Source organism: Pangasianodon hypophthalmus, chromosome 29, assembly GCF_027358585.1.
Source record: "Pangasianodon hypophthalmus isolate fPanHyp1 chromosome 29, fPanHyp1.pri, whole genome shotgun sequence".
Classification (NCBI taxonomy): Eukaryota; Metazoa; Chordata; class Actinopteri; order Siluriformes; family Pangasiidae; genus Pangasianodon; species Pangasianodon hypophthalmus.
Window position 1 is genome coordinate 1,701,726 of NC_069738.1, and position 25,000 is coordinate 1,726,725.

The 25,000-nt window shown below is 40.8% G+C and overlaps 3 protein-coding genes across 5 annotated transcripts in view; 2 read left to right on the forward strand and 1 right to left on the reverse strand.

Moving 5' to 3' along the window:
* st13 (ST13 Hsp70 interacting protein) overlaps nucleotides 1–542 on the reverse strand; it is an 8,706-nt gene extending 8,164 nt beyond the window's left edge. Inside the window, exons 1-2 of the mRNA XM_053231263.1 lie at nucleotides 378–542; nucleotides 1–15 (exon numbers count right to left, since the gene is read on the reverse strand). The exon at nucleotides 1–15 is cut by the window's left edge and continues 104 nt beyond it. Coding sequence (XP_053087238.1) covers nucleotides 1–6 — 6 coding nt within the window. The 5' untranslated portion in view covers nucleotides 7–15; nucleotides 378–542. The remainder of the gene's footprint in view (nucleotides 16–377) is intronic.
* A 2,465-nt stretch (nucleotides 543–3,007) lies between these two features.
* On the forward strand, nucleotides 3,008–9,548 carry xpnpep3 (X-prolyl aminopeptidase 3, mitochondrial). Its single transcript, XM_026910139.3, has 10 exons — nucleotides 3,008–3,238; nucleotides 3,359–3,481; nucleotides 3,903–4,289; nucleotides 4,743–4,927; nucleotides 5,127–5,189; nucleotides 5,416–5,529; nucleotides 6,197–6,282; nucleotides 7,563–7,746; nucleotides 8,536–8,656; nucleotides 8,989–9,548. The coding sequence occupies exons 1-10, from the start codon at nucleotides 3,181–3,183 to the stop codon at nucleotides 9,159–9,161; spliced, it is 1,494 nt and encodes a 497-aa protein (XP_026765940.3). The 5' UTR covers nucleotides 3,008–3,180; the 3' UTR covers nucleotides 9,162–9,548.
* A 1,441-nt stretch (nucleotides 9,549–10,989) lies between these two features.
* Nucleotides 10,990–25,000, forward strand: part of ep300b (E1A binding protein p300 b) — a 36,982-nt gene continuing 22,971 nt past the window's right edge. For 2 of the 3 annotated variants that reach the window (XM_053231237.1, XM_034301476.2), the window contains exons 1-6: nucleotides 10,990–12,813; nucleotides 14,116–14,519; nucleotides 15,570–15,734; nucleotides 18,228–18,426; nucleotides 20,167–20,280; nucleotides 20,418–20,606. In XM_053231237.1, coding sequence (XP_053087212.1) covers nucleotides 12,720–12,813; nucleotides 14,116–14,519; nucleotides 15,570–15,734; nucleotides 18,228–18,426; nucleotides 20,167–20,280; nucleotides 20,418–20,606 — 1,165 coding nt within the window. In that variant the 5' untranslated portion in view covers nucleotides 10,990–12,719. The remainder of the gene's footprint in view (nucleotides 12,814–14,115; nucleotides 14,520–15,569; nucleotides 15,735–18,227; nucleotides 18,427–20,166; nucleotides 20,281–20,417; nucleotides 20,607–25,000) is intronic. The other variant, XM_034301475.2, reaches the window with a different exon arrangement.

Here is a 25,000-nt window from a genome sequence, read left to right on the forward strand (position 1 = left end):
ATCCATCACCAACACCTGTCAACAAACAAACAAACAAACAAACAAACAAACACACAAACAAAAACAAACAACTTGTTTATCACTTCATACACGTTCATCACGCAGTTCTGAGTGCTTTATTAAACTTGTGCATTAACATAGCTAGCATGCACTCATGACTTTTAGGCTTTATTTAAATAATCCGATTTAAAACCGGGTGTGTGTGTGTGTGAAAGCACGGCGCTTTAACACACATAAAGCGGAGCTGCACGCGCACGTCCAGCTTGCTGGTACGTCACGGTGGATTAAGTCGCGCGCTCTCCAGAACAGAACCTTCTGGAACTAAGCGACCGTTACGCGAGCTAGCAGCTACGCTAACCGGGTTATTCCGACGCTACCTTGGGTGGAAGATGAAACAGGAACCGGAGAACTCTTCTTTCCTCCGCGGTTACAAACTCGCAGCTCGCCGAAAACGTAACCGAAAAGTCCGCGCTTCGACGTGAGAGTGGAGAATTGTACGCAGGCGCGGAATTAACTCCAAACTTCTTCAACCGAAGCACGGGTCCTGCTTCAACTCGCGTCGCGCACTGAATGTCGTCAGAGTGACAGCTGACCAATCAGAGAGTGCGGAAAACTCCGCGCGTGTCCGGATACGGGAGTGGGTGGGTTGGGGGAGGGGATCGGCGTTTCCATGGCAACACTGCCGACTACTTCTTAGCTGTTAGCACTCTCAAATATACTTAATAAATTAAATTACAGTAAACTTGTGGAAGTTGGATAATTCTATCGGAAGTTTGCTAATGCTGTAGTCACAGAGCAAAAGAAAGTGAAGACCACTAACCTGTGAATTAAAAAAATAATAAAATGATGTATAATATTCCAAATAAATGTTGGTTTTCTCAGAAACTGCTAAATCAAGTTAATTTAAAAAATATAATTAAGAGTGATAAACACAATTTCCCACCTCACAGGGGTTCTATCTGCAATAATAATAAACATATTCTGTATAAATCTGTGTATAAGTCTTTCTTTCTTGAGAAAAGGTTTACTAATGATGTAGTTTTGGGGAGAAACTTTAACCGTGAAGGATTTTTCTTGTGAATGTTTATCTCACTTTAAAACTCTATAAGTTTATAACTTTATAAACTTCCTCTGCAGTCACTCTTTCTCTTCTTCCCTCATTAAGAATAATAATCGCAGTATTCAGGCTCTTTTTCAGGAATATTGTCTCTTGTCCTGCTTTTGAAGCTTTTTGGAATAACTGTGTTGATGAACTGATGTGGAATAAAATCTGGAAATTACTTCAGAAATATTAAATCAAAGACATTTCTCTTCAACCCGTGTATGAACATTCCCCCAGCAGTTACCTGCTATCCGGTAAACAGATTGAACTGTGATACTGACAGCTTGTATCTTATACAATTTATAAATTATACACAGAAACATTCTTTCATTTATTTTCACAATGAATCATTTATTAAAAATCACATGAGGCCCAGTTTTCTACTTTATTTAGAAAAAGTTTTATGTGTTTTTTTTTCCACTTATGACACATATTATCATAAAGGAATATTATTTAATTAATTTGCTGCTTGTATTAGCTACATTTCATACATATAAATGTAAATACAGGGGGAATAAACTTTTGTTTCAGCAATACCTAAAAACAATATTAAATTTGAAAAATAAGAAAGCTGTAAAAAGTGTTAATGTATCTAAACATTTTGATGTTTTTATTTAATATAACTTTTCTGTTGTTTATTTTTATCTTTTGTATTTAATTCTTTCGTTCTCTTAACGTAACCCTGGCTGTAAAACCAATAAAAACAAACAAAGACAAACAAACAAACAAACAGACAAAAACTAGTGTCTCAGATTAAGTAAAACACTTAATCAACAATTCAAATAAAACGTATGAAACTAAACAAGTACATAAATAAGGGTAGGTTCAAGTATATATAATCCGATGCCCCAGTTACATCTGACAAACCTTGCGTGACTACACAAACATAACAACAACAACAACAACAACAACAATAGTAATAATAATAGATGCATTTTAATTGCATATCTTATCTAGGTGAATAAATTCCTTTTGTTCTGCACGACAATATTTTAAACACATCAGAAATACTAAACACCAAAGATCTTAATTTCAGTTTATAGAAACTTCATATGATCCTACATATGATAGTGTTACTACTCTTAATTATATCTTATTTAGTTTTTTTTTTTTATTATTTCTTTTTTAGTATTTCTTTAAATTATTTATTATTTTGTATTTTTTAAAATTATTTCTCATTTATTATTTCTTAATATTTTTATTCAGTATTTTTTAAATTACTTCTTTTTTAGTATTTAGTAAATATTTCTTATTTTGTATTTTTAAATTAGCTCTTTAGTATTTCTTAAATATTTATTAATTAGTCTTTTTAAAATTATTTCTTATTTACTGCTTTTTAATTAATTCATATTTTGTAATTTTTAAAATTTCTTATTTGGTACTTTTAAATTATTTCTTATTTAGTATTTATTAATTATTTGTTATTTAGTATTTCTTATTGTTGTTGAACATTGTTTTATACTGCTACATTTCATGACATGAAAATAAAAATGCCCAAACTTTTAGATTTTCACTCTTTTGTTTTTAATTTTTTTTACATAATCAATATAACTTTTTTTTTACTTTATTAATATGAATAATTTGACATTTTCAGATAAGTCTCATTTCTCTAATTACTGTATAAAAATGAAAGATACCGAACTGTTCACTTTTATTTTTTTGGCTCTAAGAGAAATTTCTTTCCTTTTTTCTTTTCCGTTTGTTTATATATTCTTCTCACCCTAAATATGTCCTTATGTTTTATTAATTATTCATTTTTTAGGCTTTGTAGCTTTGTTTGGCTTTATATAAAGTTACATTTATTTTATTACGCGTTTATATTAGCGATTAAAAATAAATAAACAATAGAACCGGCTCCATGTTGTGAATGACATGTTTTAGTTCCGGGAGAGATAGTAAAGGGGGCGGGGCTGACCCTGGGCGCGCATGCGCACTGACCGCTGCACGCGCATGTTTCATGTCCTCAGTGATACAGCGGAGTGTCACTTTCATGTTTGTGTGTTTATGTGTTTATGTTTATTTATGTTTATGTTTATTTATGTTATGAAATCGAACATTTTGCACGCGAGTAAAGTAAAATGCTGCAGTTTCCGGCTACATTACTGAGAGCTGCAGTGCAAACTCACCTGAGCTCAGGTACCTGTTACTCTCATCTCTCTCTACCTGTGTGTGTGTGTGTGTGTGTGTGAGTGTGTGTGAGAGAGAGAGAGAGAGAGTGAGTGTGTGACACTCAGGATACTTTGTGTGTCTCTGCAGGTGTGTTAAAGTGTGTGTGCAGGAGTGTGTGGGCCAAAACTGGAGGATGGAAGACCAAGAAAATACCTCAGAGATACCTGGGACAGCCGAGTCCCTACACACACCCTCACCTCATCAAACACGGTGACACACACACACACACACACACACCCTCATCAAACACGGTGACACACACACCCTCACCTCATCAAACACAGTGACACACACACATACATTTATGGAATTAATTTATTGTCTAAAATAATAATAACACACAGAACAAAACAATTCCTCTCTCTCTCTCCCCCCCGCCTCATTTTCTTTCTCTCTCTCTCTCACACACTCTCTCTCTCTCCCTTTCTCTCACACACTCTCTCTCTCTCCCTTTCTCTCACACACTCTCTCTCTCTCCCTTTCTCTCTCACACTCTCTCCCTCTCTCTCTCCCTCTCTCTCCCTTTCTCTCCCTTTCTCTCACACTCTCTCACTCTCACACTCTCTCTCTCTCTCACACTCTCTCTCCCTCTCTCTCTCTCCCTCCCTCCCCCCGCCTGTCTGTCTCTCAGGCGAGGTGACTCCCGGTGTGACTCAGACGGAGTATGATCTGCGTCGGCAGTGTCTGGCGTCCCTGATTGAGTCCCGTGTCCCCGACTCGTCCCACGTCCTCGTTGTCCTGTCTCACCCGGTGCGCTACATGACTAACGACATCCCGTACCCGTTCCACCAGAACCAGGACTTCCTGTACTTGACGGGCGTGCTCGAGCCCGACTGCGCCCTTGTCATGTACGGCTCGCCCCGCCCCGACCGCACCCTGCTCTTCGTCCCGCCCAGAAACCCCGCCCGGGAATTATGGGACGGCCCGAGGTCAGGGCAAGACGGAGCCGCCGCTCTCACCGGCATCCAGACCGTCCACAGCATCGAGGAGCTCGGCTCCGTCCTCAACGCCGTTAAAGGTAAAGCACATGGACACACGAGGGCGTGAGACACAGACAGACAGATGGAAAGACAGACAGACAGCGACACAGACAGACAGACAGATGGAAAGACAGACAGGTAAGGACACAGACAGACAGATGGAAAGACAGACAGGTAGGGACAGAGACACATAGAGAAACATACACACAGACGGAAGGATAGGTAGAGGTATAGAGAAACTGACAAACAGATAAAAAAAAAATAGATGAGTAGATAAACAGTTTAAAAGATGGACACTCTGTCTCTCTCTCTCTCTCTCTCTGTCTCTCTCTCTGTCTCACTCACTCACTCTCTGTCTCTCACTCTCTGTCTGTCTCTCTCTCTCTCTCTCTCTGTCTCTCTCTCTGTCTCACTCACTCACTCTCTGTCTCTCACTCTCTCTCTCTCTCTCTGTCTCTCTCTCTCTCTCTATCTCTCTCTCTCTCTCTCAGGATCTGTGGTGTGGTATGATGCTTCTCAGCCGGTTCATCCTCGTCTCCATCAGACCCAGGTGCGCCCCCTGCTGGAGGGACAGGTATCGGTTCGGCCCCTGCGGCCGCTCACTCACTCTCTCCGGGCGATAAAGAGTCCCGCTGAGGTGGAGCTGATGAAGCAGGCAGGACACATCACCGCTCACGTACGTACTGTTTCACTCCTTTACTCCTTTATCTGTTCGTTTTTCTCCGGAGAAATGAAGAAGTCATAATCACTCAGGAATAAGAGAGTTTTATTCAGCGTGATCCCGCAGCTCAGTTTATTCTGATTGGTCAGAAGGCTTGTAACGCGACTGCAGCTTTAGATTATTGTGTGTGAATTGATTGTTCTTGTGTTTTAAGGCTTTCAGGAAGACCATGGCCATGTGCCGAGGCGACATCGACGAGGCGCTAATCTACGCTAAGGTAAATTAACGGAGGTGCTGATCAGTGCTACATTCACATGTAGGAGGAGCTAATTTGTGTTCCTGTGAGAGGCTAATCTGTGCTACGGAAAGGGGGATTAAAAAAAAAAAAATGAAATGCTCAGATTACAGCCACAGTGTGCATGTATGTATGTATGCAATGAGGAAATAAATTATGAATGTAATTTATTTTTATCCTCTTCATGTTGCACGATGTCTCTCTTCAGTTTGATTTCGAGTGTCGAGCACATGGTGCTAACTTTTTAGCGTATCCTCCGGTGGTTGCCGGTGGAAACCGAGCGAACACGCTTCACTACATCAACAACAACCAGATCGTCAAGGTAACGCGTAAATTCTAGATTTTCATATCACAGTGACGATCTGACTGTACTTTATTATCTGACTGTACTTTATTATCTGACTGTACTTTATTATCTGACTGTACTTTATTATCTGACTGTACTTTATTAACGAAGACTTGTATTTTAATTCTGGCACTGTGTTTAACTCTGTGTTGTTGTTAGTGAGCTCGACGTAACCATGGCAATGATTTCAGGCAATATGGCTGTCTTTAGTGCTAGCTAGTGAGTTTCATATGTAGCCGTCAAGTTAGCGAGTTTCCTTAATGATGTTTGGTTAGCAACAAATAGAAATATGACTGATAACCACACAGCTAAGAGTCTCTCTCTGTCTCGCTCTCTCTCTCTTTCTCTGTCTCACTCTCTTTCTCTGTCTCTCTATCACTCTGTCTCTGTGTGTGTCTCTCTCTCTATCTCTCTCTATCACTCTGTCTCTGTCTCTCTCTCACTCTGTCTCTGTCTCTGGCTGTCTGTCTCTCTCTCTCTCTCTCTCTCTCTCTGTCTGTCTCTCTGTCTGTCTCTCTCTCTGTCTCTCTCTCACTCTCTCTCTCTCTGTCTCTGTCTCTCTCACTCTGTCTCTGTCTCTCTCTCACTCTGTCTCTGTCTCTCTCTCTGTCTCTGTCTCTGTCTCTGTCTCTCTGTCTCTCAGGATGGAGAGATGGTGTTGTTGGATGGAGGGTGTGAATATTTTGGCTATGTCAGTGATGTCACACGCACATGGCCCGTGAGTGGAAAGTGAGTGACATCGCCAGTCATTAAACAGCGTAGCTCTGTGTTAACAGCGTGCCGTGAGGCTTTAATACTGAAATCACACACAGAATTAAGCGTTATTCAGAAGTTACGGGAGAGTTACGCACGCTGGGCGGAGTATGTTCAGCAGCTTGCTTGCGTGATATCGGCTCGAGTGAGGAGCAGCGTTAGGTCCCGCGCCTCTGTGTGACAGTTTGATGTAACCATAATAACTCATACTGAAATTTATGTTTTGGATGTAAATACACTCAAAAGCACACTACAGAATGTCATTCAGGGACAATATTAAATACATAAATATGGCACTATTAATTAACTAATTAATTAACTGTAGTATCACTTTAAAAGTCCACGAAAAGTTTTTTGTCACATCATGAAGAATATCAGAGGAGATGCCTCTTAATGGAGATGTTGCAGGTACGAGGAGTGAATTTTTTATGGCTAAAATTATGAATGAACATAAAGTGAGCTTTTAGAGTAAGAGATGAGTGCTAGGTCAGATTATCCTTCAAATCAAAATAGTGAATTATAAGCATGATAAAATCTCCTCCATCCCTCACACACTTATGATTTCATGAGCTTGATTCTCATGGCATCATTAAACTGTGCGCACAATATAAAAAAAAATAAAACGTAAAATAACAGGATGTGCTGGATAAAGTGCTATTCTACGTGCTGCTCAATAAGCCATTTTGTTCAATTAAACCAGTGATTAATGTGAGAATTACTATTATTACTATTCATGTAGTGAGATATCGGTGATATACGAGTCTCCTGTTAGATTTATTTCAGCTCTCTCCATCATCTCATTGTATTGGATCACTGTATTTGTCTTTTTATTTTTTATTTTTAAAATGTCTCTTGGTTTTTGTTACATTGCGTTACGTTTGACGGCAAAGAAAAAAACACTATTTACTTTTTCAGTCTGCATTTTCTATCCCTGATTTTTTCGGGTTTAAAGGTGAGTGTTTGTGTTTAAAGAAGTTGGTCTAGACGTCTATTGAGAAACCACACCTTTCGAGGCTTCTGTGCTTTTAGATGTGAACTATACAGTGATTTTAATAATCTGAATAAGGAGCTGAGAAAATCCACTTAAGTAGCTGCATAACTCGACTCTGAATATGAGGAACTTTCCCCAAAGTAAATATTGATGTAACTTATGGACTTGAGTTGCTGACTCTGAATTCAGTCCATAATTATCCATTATCTGATAACTGTCTGTCTATCTAATCTGTGTGTGTGTGTGTGTGTGTGTGTGCGCGCAGGTTCAGTGAGGTTCAGCGGTGTGTGTATGAGGCAGTGTTGGAGGTACAGTCAGCGTGTTTGTCTCTGTGTGTTCCTGGAGTCAGTCTGGATCATATTTACTCGTCCATGCTCACACTGCTGGCCAAACAGCTGCTGCAGCTCGGTGTGTTACCACACGACACCGACTACGCCGACGCTCTCAAGGTACTCACACTGCGTAGCTTCTCGCTAACTCCTAACGTGCAGCTAACACACACATACACACCAATCACAGCTAATGTTGATCATTCTCCTATAGCAGTACGTCCCCACCTGTTTTATTTCTCTTATACCACAGCAATTTATCAACAAGTGCGATTTTTATTCTCTCTCTTCAAGTTAGGCAGCTTGTCATGTTACCGAGAAACAGCAAAGATGTCAGAAACCTTAAAGTTGCAGCTTTACATCTGACTGTTACAAAGCGCTGACACTGGAGACTCCTTCCATAAATGTTAAATAAACACATTTCTCCTTACAGAAAACATCACCACATCAACGATTACACACGTTTTAATCCGTGTTTTTTCACTCAAGCTTCACTCGCTTAGCTTTCTACAACCAATTACACCGGAACCAGTGTTACCAGTAATAACTCAGTTTAAATAATAACAGCTGTTATAAATATAAAATATGTGGATTTGTAAATATGCCTGGAAATCTGAACATATTAAATCCTGCATTACAAACTGTTCTTTGTTGCATCAGGTTGCATCCAATCTCATTACACGAGTTGTGTATCAGGGTTAACTCTTGATTTTTTTTATTCCCTGTCAGCTCTTTGCAATGTTCTATGGCTGTGTCCTTTATCTCTGTTTCTCATCTCTTTTTTTCTCACTTTCTTTTCTCTCTCTCTCTCTCTCTCTAATGCCATGCGTGTTTGTCTCCTCTTTATTTGTTCCTTGGTGTCTGATTGGTTATTTACTCACTCTCTGTCTGTGGCTCTCTCCGGCGCAGGCTGCGCGGCGTTACTGTCCCCATCACGTAGGTCATTACCTGGGTATGGACGTTCACGACACTCCTGAGTTGTCTCGCTCTCAGCCCCTGCAGGCCGGCATGGCCATCACCATCGAGCCTGGTGAGAGACACTCACATTGCTCCTCATCTACACGTTTTAATCTAAACACTGATATCAGTGACCTGTGTTCATCTCCTTCAGAACTTCCTGTGTGTTATTTGATAGATTTCATGTCGTTTGATTGGAGCAGTTAATAAAAATGTGTGGATTAATATGAACATGTTCTTGATGTGTGCACCAAAAGCGATCTAGTTGGTGCAGTCTGTAATCAGTGATAAGTGATCATGTCTGTGCTCATGAGTTTAAATCCCACAGACTGCTGCTGTTTACTTATTAGCCAGTAAACAAATGACTTATTATTATTATTATTATTACACTGTCTCTGTCGACAGGTCTGTACTTCAGTGAGGATGACGAGTCGTGTCCGCAGCACTTCCGTGGTCTCGGCGTGCGCATAGAAGACGACGTGGTGATCCGAGAGCAAGGCGGTCCCCTGATCCTGTCTGCACACACTCCAAAATCAGTGTGTGATGTGGAAAGGGCCTGTGCACATTCAGAGGGATGAAGGACTGCTCCTGGTTCTGCATTACTCTACTCACCTTTATGTGTTTAGTACTCTTCATGAAGTACCCTTGTCTCAGGAAGCTACAAGAGTGAGGAAGTGGCGTTTAGGACACAGCCGGGCTCTGGAGACATGCTGTAACTCACTGACAGTGTCCACCATGAGGCTGTGTGTGTGTGTGTGTGTGTGTGTGTGTGTGTGTGTGTGTGTGAAAATGTGAATGTGAATGGCCTCGTCTGGTTGCGTTCTTTTCTGGAAGTGTTTTCTTTCCAGTCACATTAAAATTGTAATTTTAAGAAAAGCCATGTTTACCGGTTTCCATATTAATGCTTTAATTAAAATTGAAGCATGAGCAATAACGCCTCAATAAAGGCGACATCTGTAATAAAATATGTTATAAAACTCGCATACACACAGCTATAAATTCTCACAGGACGCCCGAACATCCACGGGTCTGCGTCACGGGACTATGTGAATTTATTTATTTACAGGACACAGCAGTTATGAAGTTGTGAATATAAAGCCAGACTTTATACCTGTACTTGTTATTATATGTCTTATGATTATCAGAGTCTCCTCTGAGGACAGGACAGAGACAAAGTGATGGAACCCAAATTCTATAAATATACGTGATTTAATTTTCTTCTTCCTGGTGGATATCAAGCTACTAGATCACAGATATGACTGAAATGATCAGAGTTCATGAAAACAGATGAAATTTTCTCAGGGGTACAAAGCAAGATGGCAGTAAAGAACACATTTATCACTGATTGAATGTCCACTCATTCCCAATCCTGCTGCTTTATATTAAATTTTACACTTTATAGCGTGTTTCCTGCTGAACACACTTTTATTTAACAGCTCATTAACACAGTATTTCTGAGGTAAAGTAGGCTTTGCCGTGTTTTCACTCTGAAGTTGACGCATCTGATTTCTGTTCTAAGTGCGTTCTACATGGGGAAAAACATGATATCGCAAATATGCTGGCATGTCTCAATATTTTCATCAACATTAACCATTTATTTGTCCACTGACACACTCAATACCCCCCAAAAACCCCACAGTCTGTCGATATCGCGACTTCACCCTCATGTCATTGCCTAGTAATGCAGGTACAAATCACCTGACTGAATAAAAATCCATCATTCTTCAGAAGTAAAATTGATCAAAAAGACCAAACGAGGCTGAGGTTCTCCAGCTGGGGTCTGAGACGCGTTTTTCAGTCAGTTTATAAGTTAAACTGTACATCCAGGTGCAACATAATGGATGGTTTTATTCATAAGTATCTGATTTGCTTCTGAAACGATATTATTACGTAATATATTATTTTTCCTGCATTGTGACGTAGAAGGAAAAGGGAGAAGAGGTTTAGAGAGGGGGAAAGGCTGTATTTTAAGAGATAATTTCAGAAAAGTAGGATTTTTAAAGGGATTTCAAGCCATGAAACTACCAACATGGACCATTTTAATGAAGTGTGAAAACCTTGCATGTGTCCAGTGTCAGGGCAGTTCAGCTAACACTGTCTCTTTGTGAATTTTTATAAAATACGATTATAATAGTGTGAAACTTGAAGAGAAAACGAGGAATTATCGTTGATTTATTGGAAGTATCATGATATGTGTCGATGAACTCAGTGTTCCTCTGAGAGAGATGGTCTTGTTTGTGATTTCTGCTCAGAAAAACACACAAAAAAACAAAAATAAAACTGATTGAAAAACCAAAAACATAAATCAGGGAGCTTTCAAATCCGAAATAATCCGGGAAAAGCCGAGCACCGACACCGGATCCCTCTCTTTACCCCTCCTTTTCCCCTGTAATGTACCTCCAAACCCTCCCTCTTTCCCTTCAGTGCCAAAAGGAGGAGAAACAACAAGCCGCCATTTTGTTTTGTGCGGCCAGAGGAGCGGAGGAGGCACGAGAGGCAGACCGAAGAGAGCCGCTCCAAGCCCGGCCACGGCGCGCACCGAGACCCGCTGTCTTCTCAAAGAGCAGGAGAGAGAGGAAAGGAGGAAAAGAAGGAGGAAAAAACCGAAAGGTGGAGATAAAAAATAGAAAAATTCACTCGGTGAAAATCTGAAGAAGAGGCGGAAGGGGATTTAAAAAAAAAAAAAAAAAAAAAAAAAAAAAAAAAAAAACGGGAGGAAAAAAAAAAAACCCTGCCGAAGAGACAAGAGACGGAGAGAAAGAGGAAAGAGGAAAGAAATTAGTGTATTGTTTTCTTTTACACTTTTTTTTCGTCGGCGAGGACGGAATGGATGGACTGCTTGCGAAATGAAAAGACGGAGGACGGCGTAAAAGTGAAGGACGTCCACAACAAAGTGAAGAAAAGAAGCGAGAAGAAGTGAGAGAAAGAGAGAAAGAAGGGAGAAATGAAGGCGCAGGGGGTCACGGCACCAGAAAAGCCTGGGGCGCATTCAGCAGAACCCCGAAATGTCTCCGAGTGCATCTCCCATCTGATCTAAAAGCTTCAGCATTAATGCAGCTGCATTCCCTCTGCTTCATCCCAGTCGATGTGGTTTTCTCCTTCACCTGACTGCTCGCCCATTTCTTCCCCATTTCTTCTACTTGCAAGCTTGATTAGAGTTGGTTTGAACCACAAAGTGAGCAGATCCATCCAGCACTGCCACAGTTCTCCACTGTCCACCAATAACACTATTGCAAAAAAAAAAAAAAATCAGATTCCTTATCAAACTAAATGACTAATTGGACTAAGAGTTTTTGTTTTTCTCGTCATACTGAGCCATCAGGTCCTGAACTGCAAACCATTTCTTTGCATGCATGAACATTGGAGGTTGTCGTGCATGCAGGAGGACGTTTCTTCTGAGCTGATTTCGCTGTAGATCCATGCATACGTGTGTGAGAGATGCAGCCCTGCACGATTTGCTCCGTCCCGTCACAAAAACACTAAAGTGCATTCAGGAACACGAGTGTTCATGGAGTTGGTGGTGCATCCGGACGGTTCTTCAGCACTTCAGTGGTATTGCGTGCCAGTTGGTTTGTTCTATTAGTCCTACAGAAGCACAGATGACTTTATCTGGACTGAATGGTGTTGTGTGAAATGTAACTTGTGTCCATTTTTGTACGTATCACAAAGTTGCTGTATCGATGAGGCGAGATTTGAGGACGTCCCGGACGACTTCTGGAATTGAACGGATAAGCTGGAGACAGATGGCTCTGACTGCCATGGAGAATTTCAGGATTGTGGACGTTTTCAGGACCACTGCATGAGGCGAAGTTCATGACGCAGACACCGAATTCTGTTTGGCTTCTGACTGCATTGAGTTTCCCATCAATCCCCAGGTTGATTGGCGTCCCAACAAAGCTCCAGCATCCAAAACACTATGATAATCCAAGGAGGAACAAAGTCACGCCAGTTTCTCTATAATTTATCTAAATCGGTGAAATAATCCTGAAGGAAATTGGAATTATAATAGTGGAACTTTCAGATTTAAGAAAATCCTCCAGAGTTAAGAAATTCCTAGAATATTTACGCACTCAGACAGGGGAATTTTCCTATCCTGTGCGGATATATATGCTTTAATACAGAATCGGTGGAGAAATATGGCCGATAATGTTTTGGACTCGGGGCCGTCTTCAGCCAAAAGGCCTAAATTGTCCTCACCGGCGCTCTCTGGTTCTGCGAGCGATGCAAATGGTATAGTAAAGTTTACTTTAATTCTCTTCAGGCTAGCTAAATTAGCTAAATTTTAGCTATCGACCAATCGCGATTTGTACATACACCTTTATTTTATGTTACGTCGAATTTCATTCCCCTGGTGGTGCGGCATTATTTGTATTTCCTTCATTTTTGCTAAATTGAAATGGTTGTTGTTGTTTTTTTTTTGTTGTTGTTGTTTTGTAAATAAGCTACCTAACTGCTATCGTATTTTTTTAAGTTGTCCCGGTCACTCCACCCATTTAAGCCCAGCCTCCCAAATTTTAAAGGCGATAATATATTGAAAAACTGCACATAATCTGGATGATAACGTAGTTCCACTTTAAAATCAAAATTTACGGAGTTTTACAAAAGCGTAACTTGCTGCGTTATCTGCAGGTGGCTGAAGAATTCCGTGTTTGGGTTTTAATCGTTTGTACGATGGTTTGCAACAAATTACCACAAAACCAAAGCCCTTTACTTGCGCAAAACTTGAATTCAGACAGAAATTCTCATCATAATACACGTCTGACACACGATTTGCACTTAAAATGTGCAGGTGTCTCCAACGAGAATGACTCAACGATCATTTTTGTCATAATGTTGCCCGATTTCTCAGGAACTTTTGTGTTGTTAGAAATAAAGGTGTCCATTTCAGCTCATTTCTATCTATTGTTACCCTGGACCATGTGTTTTTTATTAGCACGTCCATTTATGGGTGACGTTATTCCAGCTAAGAGGACACGGCCTAAGTAGTCTTTACCTTAAGGACGGCTGTCTTAAGGTCCCTTATTTTTGACCAAATTGGAAAAGACGCCAACTTGATGCCTGTAGTAATGGAGGACAATGCCACAAAAATCATAACACATTTTTCACATTACAGGATATCTCATGATATTTACATTTGTTAAAAGGGGCCAGTAGTGCTGCGTTCCACATCTGTTTAAATATCTTTCAATTTAACATCTACAGAATGAATCTTTTATGTCATGATACAGGTGATATCTCAGAAGTGTATATTGTGGTGAAATTTGATCAGAATATCGAGACATTGTTATTGTTCTATCGCCCAGCACACGATTATTGTGCATGTTGAATATGTGGTATATGACCTTAATGTTTATTATCCCGTGTGTATTGCAGGCCAAGAAGGTAATTTATAAATAATTCTAATGAACAGTTTGAATATGAAGTTTTGTACTGTTCTTATATGTACATATATATACACACACACACACACACACACAGAGATTAAATATCCGGCACAATATTTAAAATTTACTCCTTAATTCTCTTCCTCAGACTTCAGTTCCCTCTTCGACCTGGAGCATGACCTCCCTGATGAGCTCATCAGTTCACCTGACTTGGCGTTGCCCAACGGAGGGGTCGAGGTGTGCCAGCCTTCCTCCCTCGGCCCGATTCAGGACACAGCCGCCAAACACAAGCAGCTGTCCGAGCTCCTCTGCTCCGCCTCGCAGCAGCAGCAGCAGCAGGCAGGTATGATGGCGCCGGCCGGCTTTAACAGGCCAATGATGGCGGTGCAGAAAGGAAACGGGCAGACGCAGGGCATTATGGGAGGGCAAGCCATGAACGGGGTACCCAGGATGGGTTACGTCAACGCTAACGCTGGCATGAACATGGCCGACCCTCTGCAGCAGCAGCAGCAGCAGCAGCTCAGAGCTCAGCAACCTGGAGCCGTTAATAAGGTAAAGTGCATTAATACTGCTGCTAATGATAAATATCATCGGGGTCCAAGCACTTTTTAGATTTATCTCTTAATAATAATTACAGTGAGGATAAATATAGCTGGAAAGGGTCCAAGCACTTTCTTGGTTTATTTCTTAATACTAATAATTAATAATAACAATAACAACAATATAGCTGCAAGTAAATATCGGGGTCCAAGCATTTTTTGTTTATCTATCTTCACCTGTCAGTCTTAAAAACATAATGGGCTGAATATATCTTTAAGATTTGCTAATAAACATTACTGTATCTGAAATCATTTCACGTCATTATTATTTCTCTGTTTTTAAACTGAGCATGGCATATTCTGATTTTACGTTGATTTTTTTTTACCTTTGTGTTTTTGCTCATTATCAAATTCATATTTTAGCAAAGGATCAGAATTAATAAATATAAAAACCCAATCAAAAACACGAATACTGTGCTAGTGGGTCTTTTATATGTTAATAGGTTTTTCCAATTTTATGTTTTTATTAACTTTATATTCTGTCCAAATTCGGCATCTCGACTGGAAGTCCGAATGTTTTTAATAAACTCCGAGCTAAAAACTGAAAAACGTGTTTTTAGATTACAGTGAAATTTTAATCTTTCTTTAGTAATTTCTCAGCATATCTCAGGGAAACGTTTATCCCCAGTGAATTTGCCTCGTTTCCGCTTCGGCTACGTTACCTAAGTAGTTCAATTGTTAGTTTCACTCATTAACTAACTTATAATCTGCATTTATTTTCCAGTTGCCTAGCAACAGGGTGATCATGATTTTAATCATTTGAGCGGTGAGCGTATGATGCGTTTACGATGTCGAAAACACAAAATCCCAAGATTGTGTGCATTAATGCATTAAAATGTGATTTAATCCTATTTGTCTAATAATGTAGGTAATATTTTTCTTTCAATTCGTAGTTCTATATAGTATGTATTGTTGTCATTGTAAATAATATATTTCTATTGATATGCAACTTGTCCCATTGTTATTTTTGAGTATTAAACTGATCTCTCTCTCTCTCTCTCAGATGAACATGATGGCTGGTGCTGGCTCCGCCCCGTTCATGCCTCCTTTCTCCCATAGCGGCGCTCAGTCATCTCTTGCTCCATCCCTCCAGAATAAAGCGTCTCAGAACCTCTCTCAGTTCAGCGTGGACCAGAAAGCCCAGCCTGGTCAGAGTGTCCCCGGCCTGGTGAGCTGCATCATGGGAAATGGAGTGTTTACTGTCACATGTATACTAGGGGTGTGATTATATAGTAAAATGTGAAATAGTCATGTGGTATACGCAAGTGAATCACTCGTCTTGTAGCTAGCAGGCGTATTTCTGTTCGTAGGTTGACCAGGTGTTGGGTCTGATGTAATTAATCTGTATGTGTAGTGGAAATTAAAACATACCCTGTTAAAATTGCAGGTTTTTGTGATTTAAAAAGAGTTAAATCAAGATAAATCATGTCAGATTGTTTTCCTCCTTTAGCGTGCAACCAGTAATATGGTTCAATATAGCAACTGACAAAATTAAAGTGAAAAACAAATATAAACATTTAAGGGGGGGAAAAAAACGATAAACCTTACAATCACCTGGTTGCTTAACTAATACTTTGTTTATACTCCAGTTGAGTGCTCAGTGTTTTTGGGTAAGAATCTACCAACTTAGCACATCTTCATTTGGCAATTTTAGGCTGCGTTCCTGGTGCCTTGGAAGTAGTAATGTGCAAGTTGCAATAAAACCGTGTCAGAGCACATAAAGCTCATAAAAAGCTACATTAAGTGCACTTTCACAGTTACAGGCCTGAGTGGCTGCTGGTTCTGTTCTACTGTAGTGAACTTCAAACATTCAGGCAACATTTCGGACTGAAACTGCAGCACAGCTACACCAGCGAGTAGCTTAGCAAGAATCTAACGTTAGTGATAACTCTAATGATGATGAGCAGCTTCTCAAAACAGTGATTAGTTGGTCAGTGTTACAGATTTAACAGAGTGCTGTGTCTGTATATGAGCTGATCTAAAGCCAATCCTGCTATAAACTCATGTAAAAGTAGAGAAGGGGAACTTCACGCTGTTCACAGTGAGAGCGGCCATGTTGATCTGACGTCACTCCAGAAAAGGGAAGGAAGTGGTAGTTGAGGAGACTACCCCGAGTTGAGGAGTGTTTTCGGTGTAGTTCCCCACTTGTAGGTGGGGAATTACATGTCGCAACTTCGCCTCGGATGCAGCATTATTCCACTCTTCCATGCAGAAATGCTCCAGATGTATCAGATTGCGAGCTGATCTCCTGCACACAGCCCTCTTCAGGTCATTCCACAGGTTTTTGAAAGGATTTAGAGCTGAGCTCTGACTGGACCATTCCAAACCTCTGATCTTCTATCTGAAGCCGCTCCTCTGTTGACTTGGATTTGTGTTTTGGGTCGTTATCGTGCTGGAAGGTGAAATTTTTCTTCATCTTCAGTCGTCTAACAGAAGCCTGCACCTTTTGTGCCAAAATAGATATTTATAGGCATTTATGAGCTGTCCGTGATTCTGTCTGTCTTGACTTGAGCTTCAGTCCTAGCTGAAGACGAGCAGCCCCATAGCATGATGCTGCCACCACCATGCTTCACCGGGGGTATGGTGTTCTAAGCTGTCTTGTGTTGGGCTAAACATCTTTTAGAATAATGCCTAAAAGGTTCTACCTTGGTTTCATCAAATCGTAACACGTTTTGCCATGTGGTTTGGGGCAATTTATTTGGGCTTGGATTTGTTTTTTTTTTTTTTTTTTGTTTTTTTTGTGAGAAAGGGCTTCCATCTATCCACCCTACCCCATAGCCCAGACAGCTGAAGAATACGAGAGATTGTCACATGCAGGACGTGACCAGTACTTGCCAGATGTTCCTGCAGCTGCATTAATGTTGCTGTAGGTCTCTTGGCAGCCTCCCTGGTATGTTTTAATCTTGTTCTTTTGCATAGTTTGGAGGGACGTCCTGTTCATGGTGATGTCACTGTGGTTCTCCATTTTCTCTGCTTGTTGATGATGGACTTCACCGTGTTCCATGGCACATCTAAAGTCTTGGAAATTCTTTTATTCCCCTCTCCTGATCGATATCTTTCCACAGTGAGATCTGCTGCATGCTTTGTAAGCTGTTTGGCTTCAGCAGTCGGATTAAACCAAGAAGACGTGACGAATATCATGCAGACACAGCTGGTCTTTATTTGGGGTCAATCAGAGTCACTTTATTGATGACAGCTGTACGACGATTGCTTTTGAACATGACTCTGATTGTAATTGGTTGATTCTGAGCACGGTCACATGACCCATTATAAAGGCGTGTGCCCACTTATGCAGCCTTGTTATTGTACATTTTTCTTTTTGTTTCTAAATGTTTGTTTGTTTTTCACTTGAGTGTTGTTGGTTGCTATTTCACATTAAAGGTGGAAAAAGATCTGTCATTATTTATCCTCGATTTAATTTTTTTACATCACAAAACCCTGCAGTATTAACCGGGGTGTGTAGACTTTTTATATCCACTGTAACTAGCTTATGCAGCTAGCTTGCTAACCACTTGATAGTTAGTCTAAGTTAATTAGTTATGCTACTGAGTACACCGTTTAGTTGTGTTCATTAGCTAGTTAGGGATATTGTAACCTAGTGCGCGATAGTGAGTAAAACAATGCTTACTGTGTGTGTGTGTGTGTGTGTGTGTGCGCGCAGGCGGTGGCGCCCCCTGTGGCTGACCCTGAGAAGAGGAAGTTGATCCAGCAGCAGCTCGTCCTCCTGCTTCACGCTCATAAGTGTCAGCGTCGGGAGCAGAGTAACGGAGAGCTGTCTCACTGCAGCCTGCCTCACTGCAGGACCATGAAGAACGTCCTCAATCACATGACCCATTGTCAGGCCGGGAAAACCTGCCAGGGTGTGTCTCTCTACCTGTCTCACTCTCTGTCCTCAGTGACATGACCCACTATTGGCCAGTCTGTTTCTTTTTCTGTCTGTCTACCTCTCTGTCAGCCTTTCTGTCTGTCTGTAGATCTGTCTGTCACCCTGCCTGTCTGTCAGTGATTCTGTCTTCTTGTCTGTCCAAGAAGTCCATCCACTTGTCTGTCTCTCGTCCTGTCTGTTTCTCTCTAGACCTGTCTGTCTGTCTGTCTCTCTCTCTCTAGACCTGTCTGTCTTTCTGTCTCTAGACCTGTCTGTGGGTCTGTCTGTGGGTCTGTCTGTCTCTAGACCTGTCTGTGGGTCTGTCTGTCTCTAGACCTGTCTGTCTGTCTGTCTCTAGACCTGTCTGTGGGTCTGTCTGTCTCTAGACCTGTCTGTGGGTCTGTCTGTCTCTAGACCTGTCTGTCTGTCTGTCTATAGACCTGTCTGTGGGTCTGTCTGTGCGTCTTTCTGTCTCTAGACCTGTCTGTGGGTCTGTCTGTCTCTAGACCTGTCTGTCTGTCTGTCTCTAGACCTGTCTGTCTGTCTGTCTGTCTCTAGACCTGTCTGTGGGTCTGTCTCTCTCTAGACCTGTCTGTCTGTCTGTCTCTCTAGACCTGTCTGTGCGTCTGTATGTCTGTCTGTCTCTAGACCTGTCTGTGGGTCTGTCTGTCTATAGACCTGTCTGTCTGTCTCTCTAGACCTGTCTGTCTGTCTCTAGACCTGTCTGTCTGTCTGTCTCTCTCTAGACCTGTCTGTGCGTCTTTCTGTCTCTAGACCTGTCTGTAGGTCGGTCTGTCTGTCTGTCTCTCTCTAGACCTGTCTGTAGGTCTGTCTGTCTCTCTCTAGACCTGTCTGTGGGTCTGTCTCTCTGTCTGTCTCTAGACCTGTCTGTGCGTCTTTCTGTCTCTAGACCTGTCTGTGGGTCTGTCTGTCTCTAGACCTGTCTGTGCGTCTGTCTGTGGGTCTGTGTGTCTCTGGACCTGTCTGTGCGTCTTTCTGTCTGTGCGTCTGTCTGTGGGTCTGTCTGTCTCTGGACCTGTCTGTGCGTCTTTCTGTCTGTGCGTCTGTCTGTGGGTCTGTGTGTCTCTGGACCTGTCTGTCTCTGGACCTGTCTTTGGGTCTGTCTGTCGGTTGGTCTGTGTGTGTTTTTTTCTTTCTGTCTGCCTGTCACACTGCATGTCTGCTGTCCTGTTTGTCTATTTGTTCTCTATCTTGCTCACTCTCTGTCTCTTACTCAGTCCCTCTTTGTCTCTGTCTTGCTCTGTCTGTCAGACTCTCTGTTTCACTCTCTCTGTCTCTGTCTTTCTCCACCTGTTCCCCTTTGTCTGTCTCTGTCTGTCTCTCGTTCTCTCTGTCACTCAACAAAAAAGTAATAACAGTGATGATATTTAAAAAAAGCAATGATTATAATGTGTATATAAATGTACACACACACATATGCAGATAACTTTATACACAAAGTATGTGAGAACACACACACACACACACACACTACTGCTCTGGTGTTTCTGCTAAACACACAATCTCATTTTCATCTTTAGGTGATATCATGTATTAAAAAGTTTTCTCTCTGTCTGTCTCTTTGTCTTCGCTCTCTCTCTCTCTCTCTCTCTCTCTCTCTCACACACACCTTTGCTCTTTCTGTCTGTGTCTCTCTCTTTCCCTCTCTCTGTCTCTCTCTATCTCTCACTTTCGCTCTTTCTGTCTGTTCCTCTCTCTCTGTCTCTCTCTGCAGTGGCTCACTGTGCGTCGTCGAGGCAGATCATCTCTCATTGGAAGAACTGCACACGGCATGACTGTCCCGTCTGTCTGCCTCTGAAAAACGCAGGAGACAAGAGGAACCAGCAATGTGCGTACACAAACACACACAAACACACACAAACACACACAAACACACACACACACACAGTCACACACTCGCACACACTCTCACGTTTTTCATTAATGGGATGAAAGCACGTTAAATCTGTGATTCTCTTCCTGCAGCGCTGTTAGGTGGAGCCAGTGTGGCAGTGGGCGGGTCTGTGAGTGGCTCCGCCCCCTGCGCCCCTCCTTCAGGACCCAATCTGAACTCGGCGGGTCAGATTGACCCGAGCTCCATCGAGAGAGCATACGCCGCGCTCGGACTGAGCTACACGGGCCAGACGGGCCAGATCACACCCTCTACTGCCACGGGTGCGTGTGTGTGTGTGTGTGTGTGTCTGTGTTTATCTACAATGAAAAATCCACATCTGTATGTTTAATGTCCCATGTTCTACTTTTACTCACCTTTCAAAAAGCACCTTTCAAACTTTTGAGGGTTTAAAAAAAAAAGAACAGGAAGTAACAACCATTTTGAAGGGAAAACATCATGCTGCTTGTTGTAAATAATCTGCCATTAGGGGGCAGTAGAGATCTGTCACTGTGCCGTTTATTCAGTTCTACAGCAAACTCGACATTTTCTGTTTAAATTTAGCCTTTTTGTGTCATTTTCACCAAATACTGAGCTGCTGTTTCTGTCTGTCTTTCTGTCTCACTGTCTTTCTGTCTCTCTCTTTCTCTCTCTGTCTCTCTGTCCATCTTTCTGTCAGTCTCTTTCTTTTCTCTCTCTGTCTCATTCTGTCTCTGTCCGTAAAGCAGCGAGGTTGGTATAGTGGCGAGAATAGTATTGTAGTGAGGTTGGTATAGTTAGCAAGGATAGTATAGTAGAAATATTAGTATAGGAGGTGAAGTTAGTATAGTAGCAAGGTTGGTATAGTAGTGAGAATAATAGAGCAGATTAATATAGTAGCAAGAATAGTACAGTATTGAGGTCAGTATAATAGAGAGATTTGAATAGTAGCGAAGTTGGTATAGTAGCGAGGTTAGTATAGTAGAGAGATTCGAATAGTAGTGAGGTTAGTATAGTAGCGAGATTCGAATAGTAGTGAGGTTAGTATAGTAGCCAGGTTAGTATAGTAGTGAGGTTAGTATAGTAGAGAGATTCGAATAGTAGTGAGGTTAGTATAGTAGAAAGATTCGAATAGTAGCGAGATTCGAATAGTAGTGAGGCTAGTATAGTAGAGAGGTTGGTATAGTAGTGAGGTTAGTATAGTAGCGAGATTCGAATAGTAGTGAGGCTAGTATAGTAGAGAGGTTGGTATAGTAGAGAGGTTAGTATAGTAGCGAGATTCGAATAGTAGAAAGGTTAGTATAGTAGAGAGATTCAAATAGTAGTGAGGCTAGTATAGTAGCGAGATTGGAATAGTAGTGAGGTTAGTATAATAGAGAGATTCGAATAGTAGTGAGGTTAGTATAGTAGCGAGATTCGAATAGTAGTGAGGTTGGTATAGTAGTGAGGTTAGTATAGTAGCGAGATTCGAATAGTAGCGAGGTTGGTATAGTAGTGAGGTTAGTATAGTAGCGAGATTCGAATAGTAGTGAGGCTAGTATAGTAGTGAGGTTGGTATAGTAGTGAGGTTAGTATAGTAGCGAGATTGGAATAGTAGTGAGGTTAGTATAATAGAGAGATTCGAATAGTAGTGAGGCTAGTATAGTAGAGAGGTTGGTATAGTAGTGAGGTTAGTATAGTAGCGAGATTGGAATAGTAGTGAGGCTAGTATAATAGAGAGATTCGAATAGTAGTGAGGCTAGTATAGTAGAGAGGTTGGTATAGTAGTGAGGTTAGTATAGTAGAGAGATTCGAATAGTAGTGAGGCTAGTATAGTAGTGAGGTTGGTATAGTAGTGAGGTTAGTATAGTAGCGAGATTGGAATAGTAGTGAGGTTAGTATAATAGAGAGATTCGAATAGTAGTGAGGCTAGTATAGTAGAGAGGTTGGTATAGTAGTGAGGTTAGTATAGTAGCGAGATTCGAATAGTAGTGAGGCTAGTATAGTAGAGAGGTTGGTATAGTAGTCAGGTTAGTATAGTAGCGAGATTCGAATAGTAGAGAGGTTAGTATAGTAGCGAGGTTGGTATAGTAGTGAGGTTAGTATAGTAGCGAGATTCGAATAGTAGTGAGGTTAGTATAGTAGAGAGGTTGGTATAGTAGCGAGGTTGGTATAGTAGAGAGATTCGAATAGTAGTGAGGTTAGTATAGTAGAGAGATTCGAATAGTAGTGAGGTTGATATAGTAGTGAGGTTGATATAGTAGCGAGGTTGGTATAGTAGAGAGATTCGAATAGTAGTGAGGTTAGTATAGTAGCGAGGATGGTATAGTAGTGAGGTTAGTATAGTAGCGACATTGGAATAGTAGTGAGGTTAGTATAATAGAGAGATTCGAATAGTAGTGAGGCTAGTATAGTAGAGAGGTTGGTATAGTAGTGAGGTTAGTATAGTAGAGAGATTCGAATAGTAGTGAGGCTAGTATAGTAGAGAGGTTGGTATAGTAGTGAGGTTAGTATAGTAGCGAGATTCGAATAGTAGTGAGGTTAGTATAGTAGAGAGATTCGAATAGTAGAGAGGTTGGTATAGTAGCGAGGTTGGTATAGTAGAGAGATTCGAATAGTAGTGAGGTTAGTATAGTAGAGAGATTCGAATAGTAGTGAGGTTGATATAGTAGTGAGGTTGATATAGTAGCGAGGTTGGTATAGTAGAGAGATTCGAATAGTAGTGAGGTTAGTATAGTAGCGAGGATGGTATAGTAGTGAGGTTAGTATAGTAGCGAGATTGGAATAGTAGTGAGGTTAGTATAATAGAGAGATTCGAATAGTAGTGAGGCTAGTATAGTAGTGAGGTTGGTATAGTAGTGAGGTTAGTATAGTAGTGAGATTGGAATAGTAGTGAGGTTAGTATAATAGAGAGATTCGAATAGTAGTGAGGCTAGTATAGTAGAGAGGTTGGTATAGTAGTGAGGCTAGTATAGTAGAGAGGTTGGTATAGTAGTGAGGCTAGTATAGTAGAGAGGTTGGTATAGTAGTGAGGCTAGTATAGTAGAGAGATTCGAATAGTAGTGAGGTTAGTATAGTAGCGAGATTCGAATAGTAGAGAGGTTGGTATAGTAGTGAGGTTAGTATAGTAGCGAGATTCGAATAGTAGTGAGGCTAGTATAGTAGAGAGGTTGGTATAGTAGTCAGGTTAGTATAGTAGCGAGATTCGAATAGTAGAGAGGTTGGTATAGTAGCGAGGTTGGTATAGTAGAGAGATTCGAATAGTAGTGAGGCTAGTATAGTAGAGGTTGGTATAGTAGTGAGGTTAGTATAGTAGCGAGATTCGAATAGTAGTGAGGTTGGTATAGTAGCGAGGTTGGTATAGTAGAGAGATTCGAATAGTAGTGAGGTTAGTATAGTAGAGAGATTCGAATAGTAGTGAGGTTAGTATAGTAGAGAGATTCGAATAGTAGTGAGGTTGGTATAGTAGCGAGGTTGGTATAGTAGAGAGATTCGAATAGTAGTGAGGTTGATATAGTAGTGAGGTTGATATAGTAGAGAGGTTGGTATAGTAGCGAGGTTGGTATAGTAGAGAGATTCGAATAGTAGTGAGGTTAGTATAGTAGAGAGATTCGAATAGTAGTGAGGTTAGTATAGTAGAGAGATTCGAATAGTAGTGAGGATGGTATAGTAGCGAGGATGGTATAGTAGTGAGGTTAGTATAGTAGCGAGGTTGGTATAGTAGAGAGATTCGAATAGTAGTGAGGTTAGTATAGTAGAGAGATTCGAATAGTAGCGAGGTTGGTATAGTAGAGAGATTAGTATTGGAGCGAGGTTAGTATAGTAGAGAGGTTAGTAGAGTAGATTAGTATAGGAGCGACGTTAGTATAGTAGTGAGGTAAGTATAGTAGAGTAGATTAGTATAGGAGCGAGGTTAGTATATGAGTGAGGTTAGTATAGTAGTGAGGTTAGTATAGTAGAGTAGACTAGTATAGTAGTGAGGTTAGTATAGTAGAGTAGATTAGTATAGTAGTGAGGTTAGTATAGTAGTGAGGTTAGTATAGTAGAGTAGATTAGTATAGGAGTGAGGTTAGTATAGTAGAGTAGATTAGTATAGTAGTGAGGTTAGTATAGTAGTCAGGTTAGTATAGTAGAGTAGATTAGTATAGGAGCGAGATTAGTATAGTAGAGTAGATTAGTATAGTAGTGAGGTTAGTATAGTAGAGTAGATTAGTATAGTAGTGAGGTTAGTATAGTAGTGAGGTTAGTATAGTAGAGTAGATTAGTATAGGAGTGAGGTTAGTATAGTAGAGTAGATTAATATAGTAGTGAGGTTAGTATAGTAGTCAGGTTAGTATAGTAGAGTAGATTAGTATAGGAGTGAGGTTAGTATAGTAGAATAGATTAGTATAGGAGTGAGGTTAGTATAGGAGTGAGGTTAGTATAGTAGAGTAGATTAGTATAGGAGCGAGGTTAGTATAGGAGCGAGGTTAGTATAGTAGAGTAGATTAGTATAGTAGTCAGGTTAGTATAGTAGTCAGGTTAGTATAGTAGAGTAGATTAGTATAGGAGCGAGGTTAGTATATGAGTGAGGTTAGTATAGTAGAGTAGATTAGTATAGTAGAGAGATTAGTATTGGAGCGAGGTTAGTATAGTAGAGAGGTTGGTATAGTAGAGAGATTAGTATTGGAGCGAGGTTAGTATAGTAGAGAGGTTAGTAGAGTAGATTAGTATAGGAGCG